Raw genomic sequence first — 16,686 nt, 5'->3', positions numbered from 1 at the left:
CTGTCTTCCACAATGGTTGAACTGATTTACACTCCCACCAACAGTGTAAAAGTGTTCCTTTTTCTCCACATCCTCTCCAGCATCTGTTGTCTCCAGATTTTTTAATGATCGCCATTCTAACTGGCGTGAGATGGTATCTCAATGTGGTTTTGATTTGCATCTCTCTGATGACCAGTGACGATGAGCATTTTTTCATATGATTGTTGGCCTCATATATGTCTTCTTTCGTAAAGTATCTGTTCATATCCTTTGCCCACTTTTGAATGGGCTTCTTTGTTTTTTTCCTGTAAATCTGTTTGAGTTCTTTGTAAATTCTGGATATCAGCCCTTTGTCAGATGGGTAAACTGCGAAAATTTTTTCCCATTCTGTTGGTTGCCGATCCACTCTAGTGACTGTTTCTTTTGCCGTGCAGAAGCTGTGGAGTTTCATTAGGTCCCATTTGTCTATTTTGGCTTTTGTTGCCAATGCTTTTGGTGTTTTGTTCATGAAGTCCTTGCCTACTCCTATGTCCTGGATAGTTTTGCCTAGATTTCCTTCTAGGGTTTTTATGGTGCCAGGTCTTATGTTTAAGTCTTTAATCCATCTGGAGTTAATTTTAGTGTAAGGTGTCAGGAAGGGATCCAGTTTCTGCTTTCTGCACATGGCTACCCAGTTTTCCCAACACCATTTGTTAAACATGGAATCCTTGCCCCATTGCTTGTTTTTGTCAGGTTTATCAAAGATTGTATAGTTGTATGTATGTTGTGTTGCCTCCGGTGCCTCTGTTTTGTTCCATTGGTCTATATCTCTGTTTTGGTACCAGTACCATGCTGTTTTGATTACTGTAGCCTTGTAGTATAGTTTGAAATCCAGTAGTGTGATGCCCCCCGCTGTGTTCTTTTTGCTTAGAATTGACTTGGCTATGCGGGCTCTCTTTTGGTTCCATATGAAGTTCATGGTGGTTTTTTCCAGTTCTGTGAAGAAAGTCAATGGTAGCTTGATGGGGATAGCGTTGATTCTGTAAATTACTTTGGGCAGTATAGCCATTTTCACGATATTAATTCTTCCTAACCATGAACATGGAATGTTTCTCCATCTGTTTGTGTCCTCTCTGATTTCGTTGAGCAGTGGTTTGTAGTTCTCCTTGAAGAGGTCTGTTACGTTCCTTGTGAGTTGTATTCCAAGGTATTTTATTCTTTTTGTAGCAATTGCGAATGGCAGTTCGCTCTTGATTTGGCTTTCTTTAAGTCTGTTATTGGTGTAGACGAATGCTTGTGATTTTTGCACATTGATTTTATATCCTGAGACTTTGCTGAAGTTGTTTATCAGTTTCAGGAGTTTTTGGGCTGAGGCAATGGGGTCTTCTAGGTATACTATCATGTCGTCTGCAAATAGAGACAATTTGGCTTCCACCTTTCCTATTTGAATACCCTTTATTTCTTTTTCTTGCCTGATTGCTCTGGCTAGAACGTCCAGTACTATATTGAATAGGAGTGGTGAGAGAGGGCATCCTTGTCTAGTACCAGATTTCAAAGGGAATGCTTCCAGTTTTTGCCCATTCAGTATGATATTGGCTGTTGGTTTGTCATAAATAGCTTTTATTACTTTGAGATACGTTCCATCGATACCGAGTTTATTGAGGGTTTTTAGCATAAAGGGCTGTTGAATTTTGTCAAATGCCTTCTCTGCGTCAATTGAGATAATCATGTGGTTTTTGTTTTTGGTTCTGTTTATGTGGTGAATTACGTTGATAGACTTGCGTATGTTGAACCAGCCTTGCATCCCCGGGATGAATCCTACTTGATCATGATGAATAAGTTTTTTGATTTGCTGTTGCAATCGGCTTGCCAATATTTTATTGAAGATTTTTGCATCTATGTTCATCATGGATATTGGCCTGAAGTTTTCTTTTCTCGTTGGGTCTCTGCCGGGTTTTGGTATCAGGATGATGTTGGTCTAATAAAATGATTTGGGAAGGATTCCCTCTTTTTGGATTGTTTGAAATAGTTTTAGAAGGAATGGTACCAGCTCTTCCTTGTGTGTCTGGTAGAATTCGGCTGTGAACCCGTCTGGACCTGGGCTTTTTATGTGTGGTAGGCTCTTAATTGCTGCCTCGACTTCAGACCTTGTTATTGGTCTATTCATAGTTTCAGCTTCCTCCTGGTTTAGGCTTGGGAGGACACAGGAGTTCAGGAATTTATCCATTTCTTCCAGGTTTACTAGTTTATGCGCATAGAGTTGTTTGTAATATTCTCTGATGATGGTTTGAATTTCTGTGGAATCTGTGGTGATTTCCCCTTTATCATTTTTTATTGCATCTATTTGGTTGTTCTCTCTTTTCTTTTTAATCAACCTGGCTAGTGGTCTGTCTATTTTGTTGATCTTTTCAAAAAACCAGCTCTTGGATTTATTGATTTTTTGAAGGGTTTTTCGTGTCTCAATCTCCTTCAGCTCAGCTCTGATCTTAGTAATTTCTTGTCTTCTGCTGGGTTTTGAGTTTTTTTGATCTTGCTCCTCTAGCTCTTTCAATTTTGACGATAGGGTGTCAATTTTGGATCTCTCCATTCTCCTCATATGGGCACTTATTGCTATATACTTTCCTCTAGAGACTGCTTTAAATGTGTCCCAGAGGTTCTGGCACGTTGTGTCTTCGTTCTCATTGTTTTCAAAGAACTTCTTTATTTCTACCTTCATTTCGTTGTTTACCCAGTCAACATTCAAGAGCCAGTTGTTCAGTTTCCGTGAAGCTGTGCGGTTCTGGGTCGGTTTCTGAATTCTGAGTTCTAACTTGATTGCACTATGGTCTGAGAGGCTGTTTGTTATGATTTCAGTTGTTTTGCATTTGTTGAGCAGTGCTTTACTTCCAATTATGTGCTCAATTTTAGAGTAGGTGTGATGTGGTGCTGAGAAGAATGTGTATTCTGTGGATTTGGGGTGGAGAGTTCTGTAAATGTCCACCAGGTTTGCTTGCTCCAGGTCTGAGTTCAAGCCCTGGGTATCCTTGTTGATTTTCTGTCCGGTTGATCTGTCTAGTATTGACAGTGGAGTGTTAAAGTCTCCCACTATTATTGTGTGGGAGTCTAAGTCCTTTTGTAAGTCATTAAGAACTTGCCTTATGTATCTGGGTGCTCCTGTGTTGGGTCCATATATGTTTAGGATCGTTAGCTCTTCTTGTTGTATCGATCCTTTTACCATTATGTAATGTCCTTCTTTGTCTCTTTTGATCTTTGTTGCTTTAAAGTCTATTTTATCAGAGATGAGAATTGCAACTCCTGCTATTTTTTGCTTTCCATTTGCTTGGTAAATCTTCCTCCATCCCTTTATTTTGAGCCTTTGTGTATCCTTGCATGTGAGATGGGTTTCCTAGATACAGCACACTGATGGGTTTTGGCTTTTTATCCAATTTGCCAGTCTGTGTCTTTTGATTGGTGCATTTAGTCCATTTACATTTAGGGTTAATATTGTTATGTGTGAATTTGATACTGCCATTTTGATGCTAAGTGGTTGTTTTGCCTGTTAGTTGTTGTAGATTCTTCATTATGTTGATGCTCTTTAGCATTCAGTGTGATTTTGGAATGGCTGGTACTGATTGATCCTTTCTATGTGTAGTGCCTCTTTTAGGAGCTCTTGTAAAGCAGGCCTGGTGGTGACAAAATCTCTGAGTACTTGCTTGTTTGCAAAGGATTTTATTCTTCCTTCACTTCTGAAGCTCAGTTTGGCTGGATATGAAATTCTGGGTTGAAAGTTCTTTTCTTTAAGAATGTTGAATATTGGCCCCCACTCTCTTCTGGCTTGTAGTGTTTCTGCCGAGAGATCTGCTGTGAGTCTGATGGGCTTCCCTTTGTGGGTGACCCGACCTTTCTCTCTGGCCGCCCTTAGTATTCTCTCCTTTATTTCAACCCTGTTGAATCTGACGATTATGTGCCTTGGGGTTGCTCTTCTTGTGGAATATCTTTGTGGTGTTCTCTGTATTTCCTGCAATTGAGTGTTGGCTTGTCTTGCTAGGTGGGGGAAATTTTCCTGGATGATGTCCTGAAGAGTATTTTCCAGCTTGGATTCATTCTCTTCGTCCCCTTCTGGTACACCTATCAAACGTAGGTTAGGTCTTTTCACATAGTCCCACATTTCTTGGAGACTTTGTTCATTCCTTTTTGCGCTTTTTTCTCTGATCTTGGTTTCTCGTTTTATTTCATTGAGTTGGTCTTCGACTTCAGATATTCTTTCTTCTGCTTGGTCAATTTGGCTATTGAAACTTGTGTTTGCTTCGCGAAGTTCTCGTATTGTGTTTTTCAGCTCCTTTAATTCATTCATATTCCTCTCTAAGGTATCCATTCTTGTTATCATTTCCTCGAATCTTTTTTCAAATCTTTTTTCAAGGTTCTTAGTTTCTTTGCATTGATTTAATACATGATCTTTTAGCTCACAAAAGTTTCTCATTATCCATCTTCTGAATTCTAATTCTGTCATTTCGTCACAGTCATTCTCCATCCAGCTTTGCTCCCTTGCTGGTGAGGAGTTTTGGTCCTTTCTAGGAGGCAAGGTGTTCTGGTTCCGGGTGTTTTCCTCCTTTTTGCGCTGGTTTCTTCCCATCTTTGTGGATTTGTCCACTGGTCGTCTGCGTAGTTGCTGACTTTTCGTTTGGGTCTCTGAGTGGACACCCAGAATGTTGATGATGAAGTATTTCTGTTGCTTGGTTTTCCTTCTACCAGTCTAGCCCCTTCGCTGTATGACTGCTGAGGTCCGCTCCAGACCCTGCTTGTCTGGGGTGCACCTCTAGTAGCTGTGGCACAGCGAGGGATGCTACCAGTTTCTTTTTCTGCTCTCTTTGTCCCAGGATGATGCCTGCCTAATGTCAGTCTTTTGGATATAGAGGGGTCAGGGAGCTGCTTGAGGAGACAGTTTGTACTTTATAGGGGTTTAATTGCTGAGCTGTGCACTCTGTTGTTCATTCAGGGCTGTTAGGCTGCTATGTTTGATTCTGCTGCAACAGAGCTCATTAAAAAACCCTTTTTTTTTTTTTCTCAAATGCTCTGTGTTGAGGGGTTTGGGCTTTATTTTTGGATGTCCGATCAGGTGTCCTGCCCAGCTAGAAGGCAGACTAGCCACTGTTTGGCTGCCGAGGCTCCACCCTGCTGTTGTGTGATTCGCGCTGTTCCTGCCAGCTCTGCTGTGGTCTCCGCCACGCCCTGCGGCGGATTCTCTTCGTTGTAGCGTGTTGCCTCAGCAACGGCAGGCTGCGTCAGCAGTGGGCGTGTATCTCAGTAGGGACGGGTTGCCTCGGCAACGGCTGGCTGCGTCTGCAGTGGGCGTGTATCTCAGTTGGGGCGGGTTGCCTCGGTAGTGGTGGACGCCCCTCCCCCACAGAGCGTCTCGGACCGTCTGCTCGGGATAGTTTGAAATCGCGGTTTTGTTCGTCCCACTGGGTATCCCAATCCCTGCAATCCCCTGGGCTGGCCTATTGTCCAAGTCTCATTCTGTCTCAAGTCCAGCCCTCTCAAGTCTCAGGTTGCCGGTTCAACAGGGCACCCGGACAAGCGCGCCCTGTGGGGATTGCTGGGTAGGGCCGGCCGCCGCCGCCCCGGCTGCCGGCTTCGCCAGGCAGACCTACTGCCTGGTGTCCCGTGTCTTTTTTATACTTGGGAGTTTCCCCATTCTGTGGGCAACAAAGATCAGTCTGGAAATGCCACTCTGACTCACCGTTTGCAGATTCAACGAGAAGAGCTCCAATCCTGGGTTGTTCTCACAGCACCATCTTCATCTTTGTTGCTTTAAAATCTATTTTATCAGATACAAGAATTGCAACTCCTGCTTTTCATGTATTTATTTATTTTTGCTCTCCATTTGGTTGGTAAATCTTTCTCCATCCCTTTGTTTTGAGTCTTTGTGTATCCTTGCATGTGAAATGGGTCTGGATGTAGCATACTGTTGGGTTTTGGCTGTATCTTTTGATTGGGGGATTTAGTCGTTTTAAATTTAGGATTACTGCCATTTGATGTTAACTGGCTGTTTTATCCATTCGTTGATGTAAATTCTTCTTTATGTTGATGCTCTTTACTTTTTGGTATATTTTTAGAAAGGCTAATACTGGTTGTTTCTTTCTATGTGTAATGCTTCTTTCAGAAGCTCTTGTAAAGCAGGCCTGGTTGTAATAAAATCTCTGAGTACTTGGTTGTTCATAAAAGATTTTATTTTTCCTTCAGTCGTGAAGCTTAGTTTGGCTGGATATGAAATTCTGGGCTGAAGGTTCTGTTCTTTAAGGATGTTGAATATTGGCCCCCACTATCTTCTGGCTTGTAGAGTTTCTGCTGAGAGATCTGCTGTAAGTCTCATAGGCTTCCCTTTGTGGGTAATCTGACCTTTCTCTCTGGCTGCCCTTAGTATTTTCTCCTTCGTTTCAACCCTGGTGAATCTAAGGATTATGTGCCTTGGGGTTGCTCTTCTTGAGGAATATCTTTGTGGTGTTCTCTGTATTACCTGGGGTTGAAAATTGACCTGCTTCGCTAGTTTAGGAAAATTTTCCTAAATAATATCCTGAAGAATATTTTCCAGCTTGGATTCATTCTCTCCATCACATTCAGGTACACCTATCAAATGTAAATTTGGTCTTTTCACATAGTCCCACATTTCTTGGAGACTTTGCTCATTCCTTTTTATCCTTTTTTCTCTAATCTTTTCTTCCCGTTTTATTTCATTAAGTTGGACTTCAACCTCTGATATCCTGTCTTCTGCTTGAACAATTAAAGGGTTTAAACCTGTGCATACTTCTCAGAGTTCCTGTATTGTATTCTTCAGATCCATTAATTCCCTTATATTCCTCTCTAAGTTGTCTGTTCTCATTAGGATTTTGTCAAACCTTTTTTCAAAGTTCTTAGTTTCTTTACGTTGAGCTACAACATGTTCTTTTAACTCACAGAAGTTTCTTATTATCCATGCTCTGAAGCCTGATTCTGTTAATGGTATGCGCTCGTTCTCCATCAAGCCTTGTTCCCTTGTTGATGTGGAACTGTGATCCTCTTTAGAGGGAGAGGCATTCTGATTTTGAGTATTCTCAGCCTTTTTACGCTGGTTTCTTCCCATCATTGTAAATTTATCCACCTGTCATCTTTATAATTACCAACTTTCAGATTAGGTCTCTGGGTCGACATCTAAATTGTTAATTCCCAGGGCCAAAATATGAGCAACCCACTGCGCCAACCAAAACAGCGGCATTAAGATTGATGCTGCTTTTCTGCCCGGGAATCTCCAGTCTGGCTTCCTTCTTGAGTCCATAATAGGCGACTCTACCTTCCCGGAGCTCCAAACCTCTGTCAGAAGAGTAACCAGTCTCGTTTTCTCTGCACCAAGAGCTGCCATGCTGAGGTGCCGGCAAAACCGCTGCGCTGGCCACAAGAGTCGCGCTGGTGACATGTGCGGCTCCTCCACTTGGAATCTTCTGCTCCGTGAGCGACCAAAATTTGTCTGAAAGTATGGCATCCTCTTGTTCTCTGCACTTTCACTGAGAGCTGCAATCCCAAGATGTTAGCGATTGGCCATCTTTGTTTTAATTTTTATTTGTTCATCTAATAACTGATTATTGAGAGCTAATTTTCAGCTTATAGGTAGCTACTGGATATACAGGTTGAATATCCCTAATCCAAATATTTCAAAATCAAAAATGCTTCAAAATCCAAAACTTTTTGAGCACTGACATGCTACCTCAAATGAAAAATTTCACACCTGACTTTGTGTGATGGATCACAGCCAAAACACAGGCTCAGACCACAGAGTTTCTTCAGCATCCCCAAGGGGAAAAAAAGATCCTCTCAACCCTCTTCAGCTGTGCTATATCATTTCCATCCACACCCAGATTCACCCATGTAAACATGCTCACAAAGAGTAATAAAATGGTATATGTACCAACGGCAGATTCCCCATGAGGCCCCACATGGAGCCAAGACCTACATGCATTACTCACTGTATTTTTTTTGGCTTTTTCTCTGCTTTGTGATGTAAAGATATTGTTGAAAATATCAGAAAGACCTGAGGATACAACCCTGTGGGTAGCAGTGATAAGAAAAAGAGGAAACATTTCTGTTTATTGATAGCCCAGAAAGTCAAACTGTTGGAGAAACTATACCAGCAATGTAAGTATAAAATGTCATATAGGAAAGGAGGGTGTTGGAATGACTACAATATATGACCTGAAGAAATGGAAGGATAACTGTTGAAGTTCTATTCTGGAAGAGATGAACAGAAGTTAACATAAAATGTAAGAACACTGCATAAAGTTAAAAATGAACATTTCAGTCATGAGGTGGAAGAGTGGATCCATCAGCGTTGAAGTGAACACGTGCCACTTAATGGTATGCTGATCATGAAACAAGCAAAGATCTATCATGATGAACTCAAAATTGAAGCGAACTATGAATATTCAACAGGCTAGTTATAGAAATTTAAGATAACAGCATTACATAGCATTATTTTTAAAGATTTGTGGTGATCAAGCATCTGCTGATTACAAAGTAGCAGAGAAATTCATTGAAGAGTTTGCCAAGGTCATTGCTGATGAAAATCTGATACCAAAACAAGTATATGTTGCTGATGAAACATCAGTTTTGGTGTTGTTATTCAAGGAAGACATTGACTATAGCTGATGAGACAAGTCCTTACAAGAATTAAGAATAACAGAATAGGCTGGGCACGGTGGCTCACACCTGTAATCTCAGCACTTTAGGAGGTTGAGGTGGGTGGATCACAAGGTCTGGAGATCAAGACCATCCTGGCTAATACGGTGAAACCCTGTCTCTACTAAAAATACAAAAAATTAGCTGGGCATGGTGGCACACACCTGTAGTCCCAACTACTCAGGAGGCTGAAGCAGGAAAATCGCTTGAACCTGTGAAGCAGAGGTTGCAGTGAGCCAAGATTGCACCAGTGCACTCCAGCATGACAACAGAGCAAGACTCGGTCTGCAAAAAAAAAAAAAAAAACAGAATAATTGCTGGGATGCACTAATGACTCAGTCACGCCTAAGAGTAAACTTGCTATGATAGGCAAAAGCTTGTGTCCTCACTGTTTTCAAGGAGAGAATTTCTTAGCAGTCCATTAATATGCTAACAAAAGAACTTGGATCATCAGGGACATCTTTTCAATGTTTGTGATTGGTTTCACAAACATTTTATATCAAGAAAGCTGGATTGAATGATGACTGCAAGATTTTGTTATTCTTTGACAACTGTTCTGTTCATCCTCCAGCTGTAATTTTCATCAAAAATAATGTTTATGCCATGTGCTTTCTCCCAAATATTACTTCATTAATTCAGCCATGTGAACAGAGTATCCTTAGATGAAGAGTAAATATATATAAACAGTTTCTTGAACAGCATGCCAGCAACAATGAACAGAGGTATGGGTGTAGAAGGTTTCTGAAGCAAGTTTAGCATGAAGGATGCAATACTTGCTGTTGCAAATACTTGGAACACAGGGACTAAAGACACAATTGTGCATTCCTGGCACAGTCTCTGGCCTGCAACTATGTTCAGTGACAGTGAACAAGGTAGTGACTGAAGGATTCCGTATGTTAAGTGAGGACAAAATGATGTCTCATCTCATTACATAAGCAAAAAATATACCTTCAGAGTCCATAGTAAGCTGGAAGAAGTGGATACAAAGAAGTTATTAACGTTGATAATAATTCCAGGGGTTTTCATTGACCAATGATGAAATAGCCAAAAGAACTCTGAATTAAGATGATTATGTTAATAGTGATAATGACATTGTTATCATTGCAAAAATAAAAGGGTGCCAATTGACAATATGATGAAATTGTGTGATGGGTATATTGAACAACAAGAGCAGTGTATAGTCATAGCAACAAGAAATTATGTCTGTTCATAAAATCAAGGAGAGGCTTCTAAGACAAAAAAAATTGTAAATGAGGCAGAAGATGCTAGAAGAAACTTTTTTTTTTATTTTGAGACAAAGTCTCGCTGTTGTTACCCAGACTGGAGTGCAATGGCATGATCTCGGCTCACCGCAACCTCCGCCTCCTGGGTTCAGGCAATTCTCCTGCCTCAGCCTCTTGAGTAGCTGGGAATACAGGCACGCACCACCGTGCCTAGCTAATTTTTTGTATTTTTAGTAGAGATGGGGTTTCACCATGTTGACCAGGATGGTCTCGATCTCTCAACCTCGTGATCCATCCGCCTTGGCCTCCCAAAGTGCTGGGATTACAGGATTGAGCCACCGCGCCCAGCTACAAACATATTTTAAAGTCATCTAGCAGAATATTTTCTCATCCCTAGAGGACCTAGTTTTTTAGTGCCTCAGCTGTTTCTGATATTTCTTCTCACCTAAGAAAATAAAATACAGTGTACAATAGCCATTTGATCAAAATGTAGCTTAATACCTAAGATTGGAACCCTGTCATTGTTCCTTGTTGCTGTTGTTGAACAGTTGACACAGGTATTCTGGTGATATTACTATGCTGCTTAGTTGCCCTGAACACATTATTTTCTCACTGTATAAATGATACGTCATAGTTTTTTAATGTTAAGTACTTATGTGCGAATAGGTGTAAGAACATTATTGCTTATCAGTAGCATATAAATTTGGAATCAGGAATAATAGTGATCCAAACAACCACAGATCATCCACATGGGTTGCTGATACAGCAATGTCTTTGCTTTCTGATAGTTCAGTATAAACAAACTTCATTTCATGGACAAAATTATTTAAAATATTATATAAAATTACTTTCAGGTATGTGTATAAGATGTATATGAAACATAAATGAGTTTCATGATTTTTTTCTTTTTTTTTTTTTTTTTTGAGGTGGAGTCTCACTCTGTCACCCAGGCTGGAGTGCAGTGGCACAGTCTCAGCTCATTGCAACATCTGCCTTCCAAGTTCAATTGATTCTCCTGCCTCAGCCTCCCAATTAGCTGGGACTACAGGCATGTGCCACTACACCTGGATAATTTTTGTATTTTTAGTAGAGACAAGGCTTCACCATGTTGGCCAGGCTGGTTTTGAACTCCTAACTTCAGGTGATCCACTGACCTCGACCTCCCAAAGTGTTGGGATTACAGGTGTGAGCCATTGCACCAAGCTGAGTTTCATGTTTAAACTTAGGTCTCATCGCCAACACGTCTCATGTATATGCAAATATCCAAAACTCGAAAAAAATCCAAAATCTGAAACACATCTGGTCCCAAACATTCTGGATAAGGAATACTCAACATTTACAATAATGAACAAAATATACAAAAGTATTGCTCTTCAGAAATTTAAAGTCTATTGGGGAAGACTTGCTTTAAAGCATGTTTAATGTTTTAGTCTTTTCTTACTGATTTGTCCATTACTTTTAAACTTTGTCAAAGAACTTTACCAATATAGAAATTTAGAAACATTTGTTTCATTTTCTTCTGGGTTGCTTTAATTAATGGATTGATTCCTTAAATTTGTCTTTAATTTCTTCGGAATTTGTTTAAACAAACAGTGGGAAATAAAACTCCAAATTGACTTTTTTTTTTTTGAGATGGAGTGTGTCACCCAGGCTGAAGCACAGTGGCACAATCTCAGCTCACTGCAACCTCCATTTCCGGGTTCAAGTGATTCTCCTGCCTCAGCCTCCTAAGTAGCTGGAATTACAGGCGCTCACAATAATACCTGGCTGATTTTTATATTTTTGGTAGAGACAGGGTGTCACCATGTTGGCCAGTCTGGTCTCAAATTCCTGACCTCAAGTGATCCTCCTGCCTCAGCCTCCCGAAATGCTGGGATTATAGACATGGACCACTGCATCCAGCCCAAATTGATTATTTTATAAGCAACAACTAATTTGTAAAATCATCTTTCTCTTCTGTCAAGTCTTTGATGCTTCTTTGATTACATGTTCTTATATCTAATTGGGTCTGTTTCTAGGATGTTTGATCTGCTCAGCTGATCATAAAAGTTACTAATCTTTCCTTAAGTTTTCTTTTCTTTTATTTATAATTCATTATAACTGATATCATTTCCTTCATCTTTTTGTACTACCAATGAATAACAAGCATATGACAAAAACTATCTACATTACCTATTTTTTCTTTAGTTCAAGTAATACACTGGGAATTTTTATTAACTCACTGCCATCATTTTGAATATTGTTTTTTAAAAAAATGAAGGATGGGAAAATGCTAGATAGAGGATCCTGATAAATAAAATCAAAGTGACAGATATTTACTGGGATTCTGTTTGTAATATGAACACATACAGACAGTTAAGTATGTATAAGTATATGTAAGTATGCCTAAGGACTGATCTCAAAGACAAATTAGTATCAAAGGATAATTTATGTAAGTTTCTGTAGTTTCAGATAGTACTTTTGAGTTTTTGATGGCTGAAAATTTAGTGAAAGCATCAGCGCCTGAGGATGAGATCCTGACTGTCAGGAATAGCAAGCAGACACAGAAATCAAATCTGCCTTTAAATAAAACTCAGCAATTCAACATCTGCACAATATCAGCTGAAGAACAGAAGATCCTAGAGTCCCTTAATGATCTCAATGAAAGACTACATTGTAAGTATGGAAAAACACCTCTTGTAAGAAATGTTGCATTTTGCACTTAGACAATTTAATTTAAACTTTAATTTAAAAATTGAAAAGAAAAATACAAAATGTATTCATATTACCAACTACTTAATTGAGTGCATAACAATTCAGAATATAGTTGAATACTATTTCAAGTATGCCTTATCATTTGTGATGATGTCAACTTCTTTGGCAGATTTATCTTTTAGAAATATATGAATAGACTTCTGTTTCTGCAATGGACAGGCTACGTGTCTATACTGACCATCCATCAAAACAACCATTGATTCTTAAGTATTTTTAAAACCTGCAATATAGTGATGAGCTAGTAAGAATGTAAGAAATGTAGATAACTCAGAAAGATAAGGAGAGTGCTGCAGCTAGCTTTTGTCCTGAGGGTATTTAACTTATAGAGTGAAATTGAACTTTGCTTTTCATGGCCTCATAGAAAAAGGGAACAGGCCTACTCAAGATGAGTAGTCTCACAGAAGATCCTTCCACCATAAAGCTGGGCCACCGGAAGAGCTGTGCACCACACATATATACACAGAGGAGGCAGCACAGGGAGAGGGAACTTTTTTCTTTAAAAAAAAAAAAAAAAAAAAGATTGCATTTTTTTTAAACTTCAGTATTGAGCAGGTGACAGAGGAAAAATAATCCCTGCAAATGTAGAATCACAGTCTAGAACAAGTATCACTAATTTATAGCCCATACTAGTATTACCTGAGTAATTCTTAAGATCTCAAGCAAAGAATTTAATTTAGTGTGATACCAAACTGGTAGTATTCCAAAACCTCTGGGAAACGTACATTTATATATCTTCTGGACCTATATCCAGTCCTCAAAGAATTAACACAAGTGAAATCCAAAGAAATGAGCAGCCCACAACAAAAAAAATAAAAGCAAATAACTTAATCCATAAGGAAAAAGGCACCAGGGAAAAAAAAGTCAAAAGAATCCACAGGCAGAATAAAAAGACCCAGAAAGGATTTAGATAATGAAATTACCAGGCACAAACTATAAATAACTATGCTTATATGCTCTAAAGTTACCAGAAATTAGTTTTAAAATATAGAAATGCAGTCATTTTTAAACTTAAACATGCAAGGAATAAGGAACTATAAAGAAAGAGCAAACAGATGTGAAAAGGGGCCCAAATAGAATGCCTGCAAATTGAAAATATAATAGTTGAAACACAGAGTTCAGTAGATGGCTTAACCACAAGATTACAGACATCTGAAGAGAGAATTAGTAAACTAGAATATGAATCAATTTATCTACAATATATTTTAGAGAGATAAAGAGATAGAAAATACAATATAGAGCTTAAAAGACACACAAGAGTAAATAAAAAGATTTGAAAGGCCAGAGACAATATCTAAAGTGATAATGGTTGACAACTTTTTCAATTTGTTGAACAATACCAACTTACAGATTCAACAACCCAACACATTTCAGAGTTTTATGAAATGACCACTAAGATACATCACAGTTAATTTTAATCAGCAATGAAAAAGGCAGAAAACCATGAAAAAAATCAGGAGATATTGACAGTATGTCCAATGTGCTGAGAGAAAGTAACTTTCAAATTTAACACCTTGACATGAAAATGTCTCTCAAGAAGGAAGGTGAATTAAAAGTATGTTCAGACAAAAACCAAGAGACTTTGGGTTTTTTTTAATTTTTTATTTTTATTGTGTTTTAGGTTTGGGGGTACATGTGCAGAACATGTAAGATAGTTGCATAGGTACACACATGGCAGTGTGTTTTGCTGCCTTCCGCCCCCTCACCCACATTTGGCATTTCTCCCCATACTATCCCTCCCCAGCTCTCCCCGCCATGCTTTCCCTCCCCTATTCCCCCCAATAGACCCCATTGTGTAGTACTCCCTTCCCTGTGTCCATGTGTTCTCATTGTTCATCACCTGCCTATGAGTGAGACTTTGTTCAAACAGCAGACTTACTGAAGGAAATTCCAACTGCACATCACCAGACAGAAAGTGCAGTTAACCTCAGATGGACAGTATGAGAGAATACATTTCAACAAACATTGCATAAAACAATAAATATAATTTATTATATGTAGTATATGTTTCAAAGAGAAAAAGCTTAGAATGAAAATACCTATCAATAATAATATGCAAGTTGGGAGGGTATAAATGAAGTTAAAGTATACTAGGATATTTATATTGTTAGGGAATTATTTAAAGTCATAGATGAATTTTAGATATTGATAATTGAAGTATGCCTGTGATAATTACTAGAGTCAAAGATAAAGGACTAGAAATTTAATATACAACTTCCAAACTGGTAGAGAAAGGAAAGTGGTGTGTAAAAACTGACAAATCAATCAGAAATAAAGTAACAGAGGAGAGAAAAATAAACAGAAGAAATACTATAAAATTATATGTACAAATATATTTACAATACTTGTAAATGTAATAACCGCTACAATTAAAAGAGGTTGTTAAATGGAACTTTACGTTGAAAGTATATTCTGTTTATAAACAATACATTTAAAACATAAGAGTATTTTTAAAACTGAAAGCAAAAAAAGGTGGAAAAGCTATGCCAAGCAAGTTCTAACGAAAGGAAAGCTGGGTTGATTCACTTTTAAGTAGAAAGGATTATTAGACATAAAAAAGAGCCCTTTATGATGAGCAAAGTTTTAGTTCAGAAGAAATACATAAGATTTTTATATGCACTTAAGAACCTAGCCTCAAAATATATAAAATATTTTTAACCATGGTGAGTGATTTTAACATGTCATTGTCAGTAATTGATAGAACAAATAGATTTTTAAAATCAAGTAGATGTATAAAAATTGAATATGATTAACAAACATGATCAGAGGGACACGTTCTTTGTAAGTACACATACAACCTTTATAAAATGAACCATATATAAGACCATAAAACAAACCTTAACACATTCCAAAGATCAGAGTCACAGAGACCACATCCTCTAACCACAATGCAATTCACCTAAAATCTAACCAAAAGATAATTATTAATAAACACATTTCTAAATAAAATATGATTCTGAAGAAAAAAATATCAAAATAGGAATTTTTAAATATTTAGATGTGAACAATAATAGAAATGTTTTATGTATCTATCAGGGTTTCTCCGCTTCAGCACCGTTGACATTTTGAGCTGGATAATTCTTTATTTATTGTGGGGGACTGTCTCGTGCATTGTAACATGTTCAGCAGCATTTCTGGCCTCTACTCACTAGATGCCATAACACTTCCCTATCATGACAATCAAGTGATCCCAGACATTACCAAATTTCCCCCCGGGTGGCAAAAATCACCTATGGTTCAGAACCACACACATACTACTATATGTCTGTGTTTTGTGTGTGGATTCTATTTCTGCCTAAAATGTAGAAGGCCAGAATGTATCAGTCCTTTTCTAAGAACAATAAAAGATAAATGACAAAAGTATAACTTTCCTTGAGCCCATTACAGAGCTGAGGTCACATCACAACCAAGTAGTCTAGCATCCAAGGAAACACAGAAACATCTAAAGAGAGACAGGTTGTGAATATTTTCTCACCCATGGGAGAATATGAGAGAGAGAAGTGTCAAATTCCATACAAGTTGATATTAGAAATTTTGTTTAAATTTTCAACAAATTGCTAAAAGATGAATGTGGACTACAGCGAGGATGTAGAACCTCTGGGAGCCATAGGCACAAAGGAACTTCACACCTACTCAGATTCTTCTCTATGGATCTACACTGAGGGTTCATGAGAAAAATTGGAGGCAGAGCAGGAGACAAGAGAAATGCTTTCTCAGTAGTGCAGGCCTGACAGAGGGCAGCAGCCACTGCTGTAGGAAAGGCATGAAGTACCCCCGCCTCACCTGCCATGCAGAACCATTCCCCCTGCTATATAAAAACCATCTGGGACAGAGGAAGCATATCTTGTTAATTGCTCTGAAGGCACAGGTGAAGAGTTAGTGGGCATAGGGAAAAAATAAAGAAAAAAAGGCTCTACCCCGGGGAGAGGGGTAAGAAACTTTCTGGACCACAACTATTAGTGGTATCCTACTGTTGGAGGAGGGGTCTAAAATTCTCTTGCACAAAACCTGCCAAAGATACAAGGTAAAGTTAACTGTCATGGGTAGGAGGAGCAGGAGGTCACACAGG

General features: G+C 38.7%; 1 protein-coding gene across 20 annotated transcripts in view; it reads left to right on the top strand.

Annotated features, from left to right (window-relative positions):
• The window catches only part of CEP126 (centrosomal protein 126), a 134,823-nt gene that overhangs the window by 61,907 nt on the left and 56,230 nt on the right, over positions 1-16,686 (top strand). For 9 of the 20 annotated variants that reach the window (XM_054241776.2, XM_054241777.2, XM_017977671.4 and 6 more), the window contains exon 9: positions 12,303-12,521. The exons of 2 other annotated variants lie outside the window; for them this stretch is intronic. In XM_054241776.2, coding sequence (XP_054097751.2) covers positions 12,303-12,521 — 219 coding nt within the window. Of the gene's footprint in view, positions 1-10,792; positions 12,029-12,302; positions 12,522-16,686 lie in introns of those variants that run through there. 9 more of the 20 variants (XM_078339898.1, XM_009007189.5, XM_078339895.1 and 6 more) reach the window with 3 other exon arrangements.

Source organism: Callithrix jacchus, chromosome 10 (assembly GCF_049354715.1).
Source record: "Callithrix jacchus isolate 240 chromosome 10, calJac240_pri, whole genome shotgun sequence".
In the NCBI taxonomy this organism is placed as follows: domain Eukaryota; kingdom Metazoa; phylum Chordata; class Mammalia; order Primates; family Cebidae; genus Callithrix; species Callithrix jacchus.
Note: the sequence above shows the minus strand (reverse complement) of the source record. Positions and strands in the feature narration are given on the sequence as shown.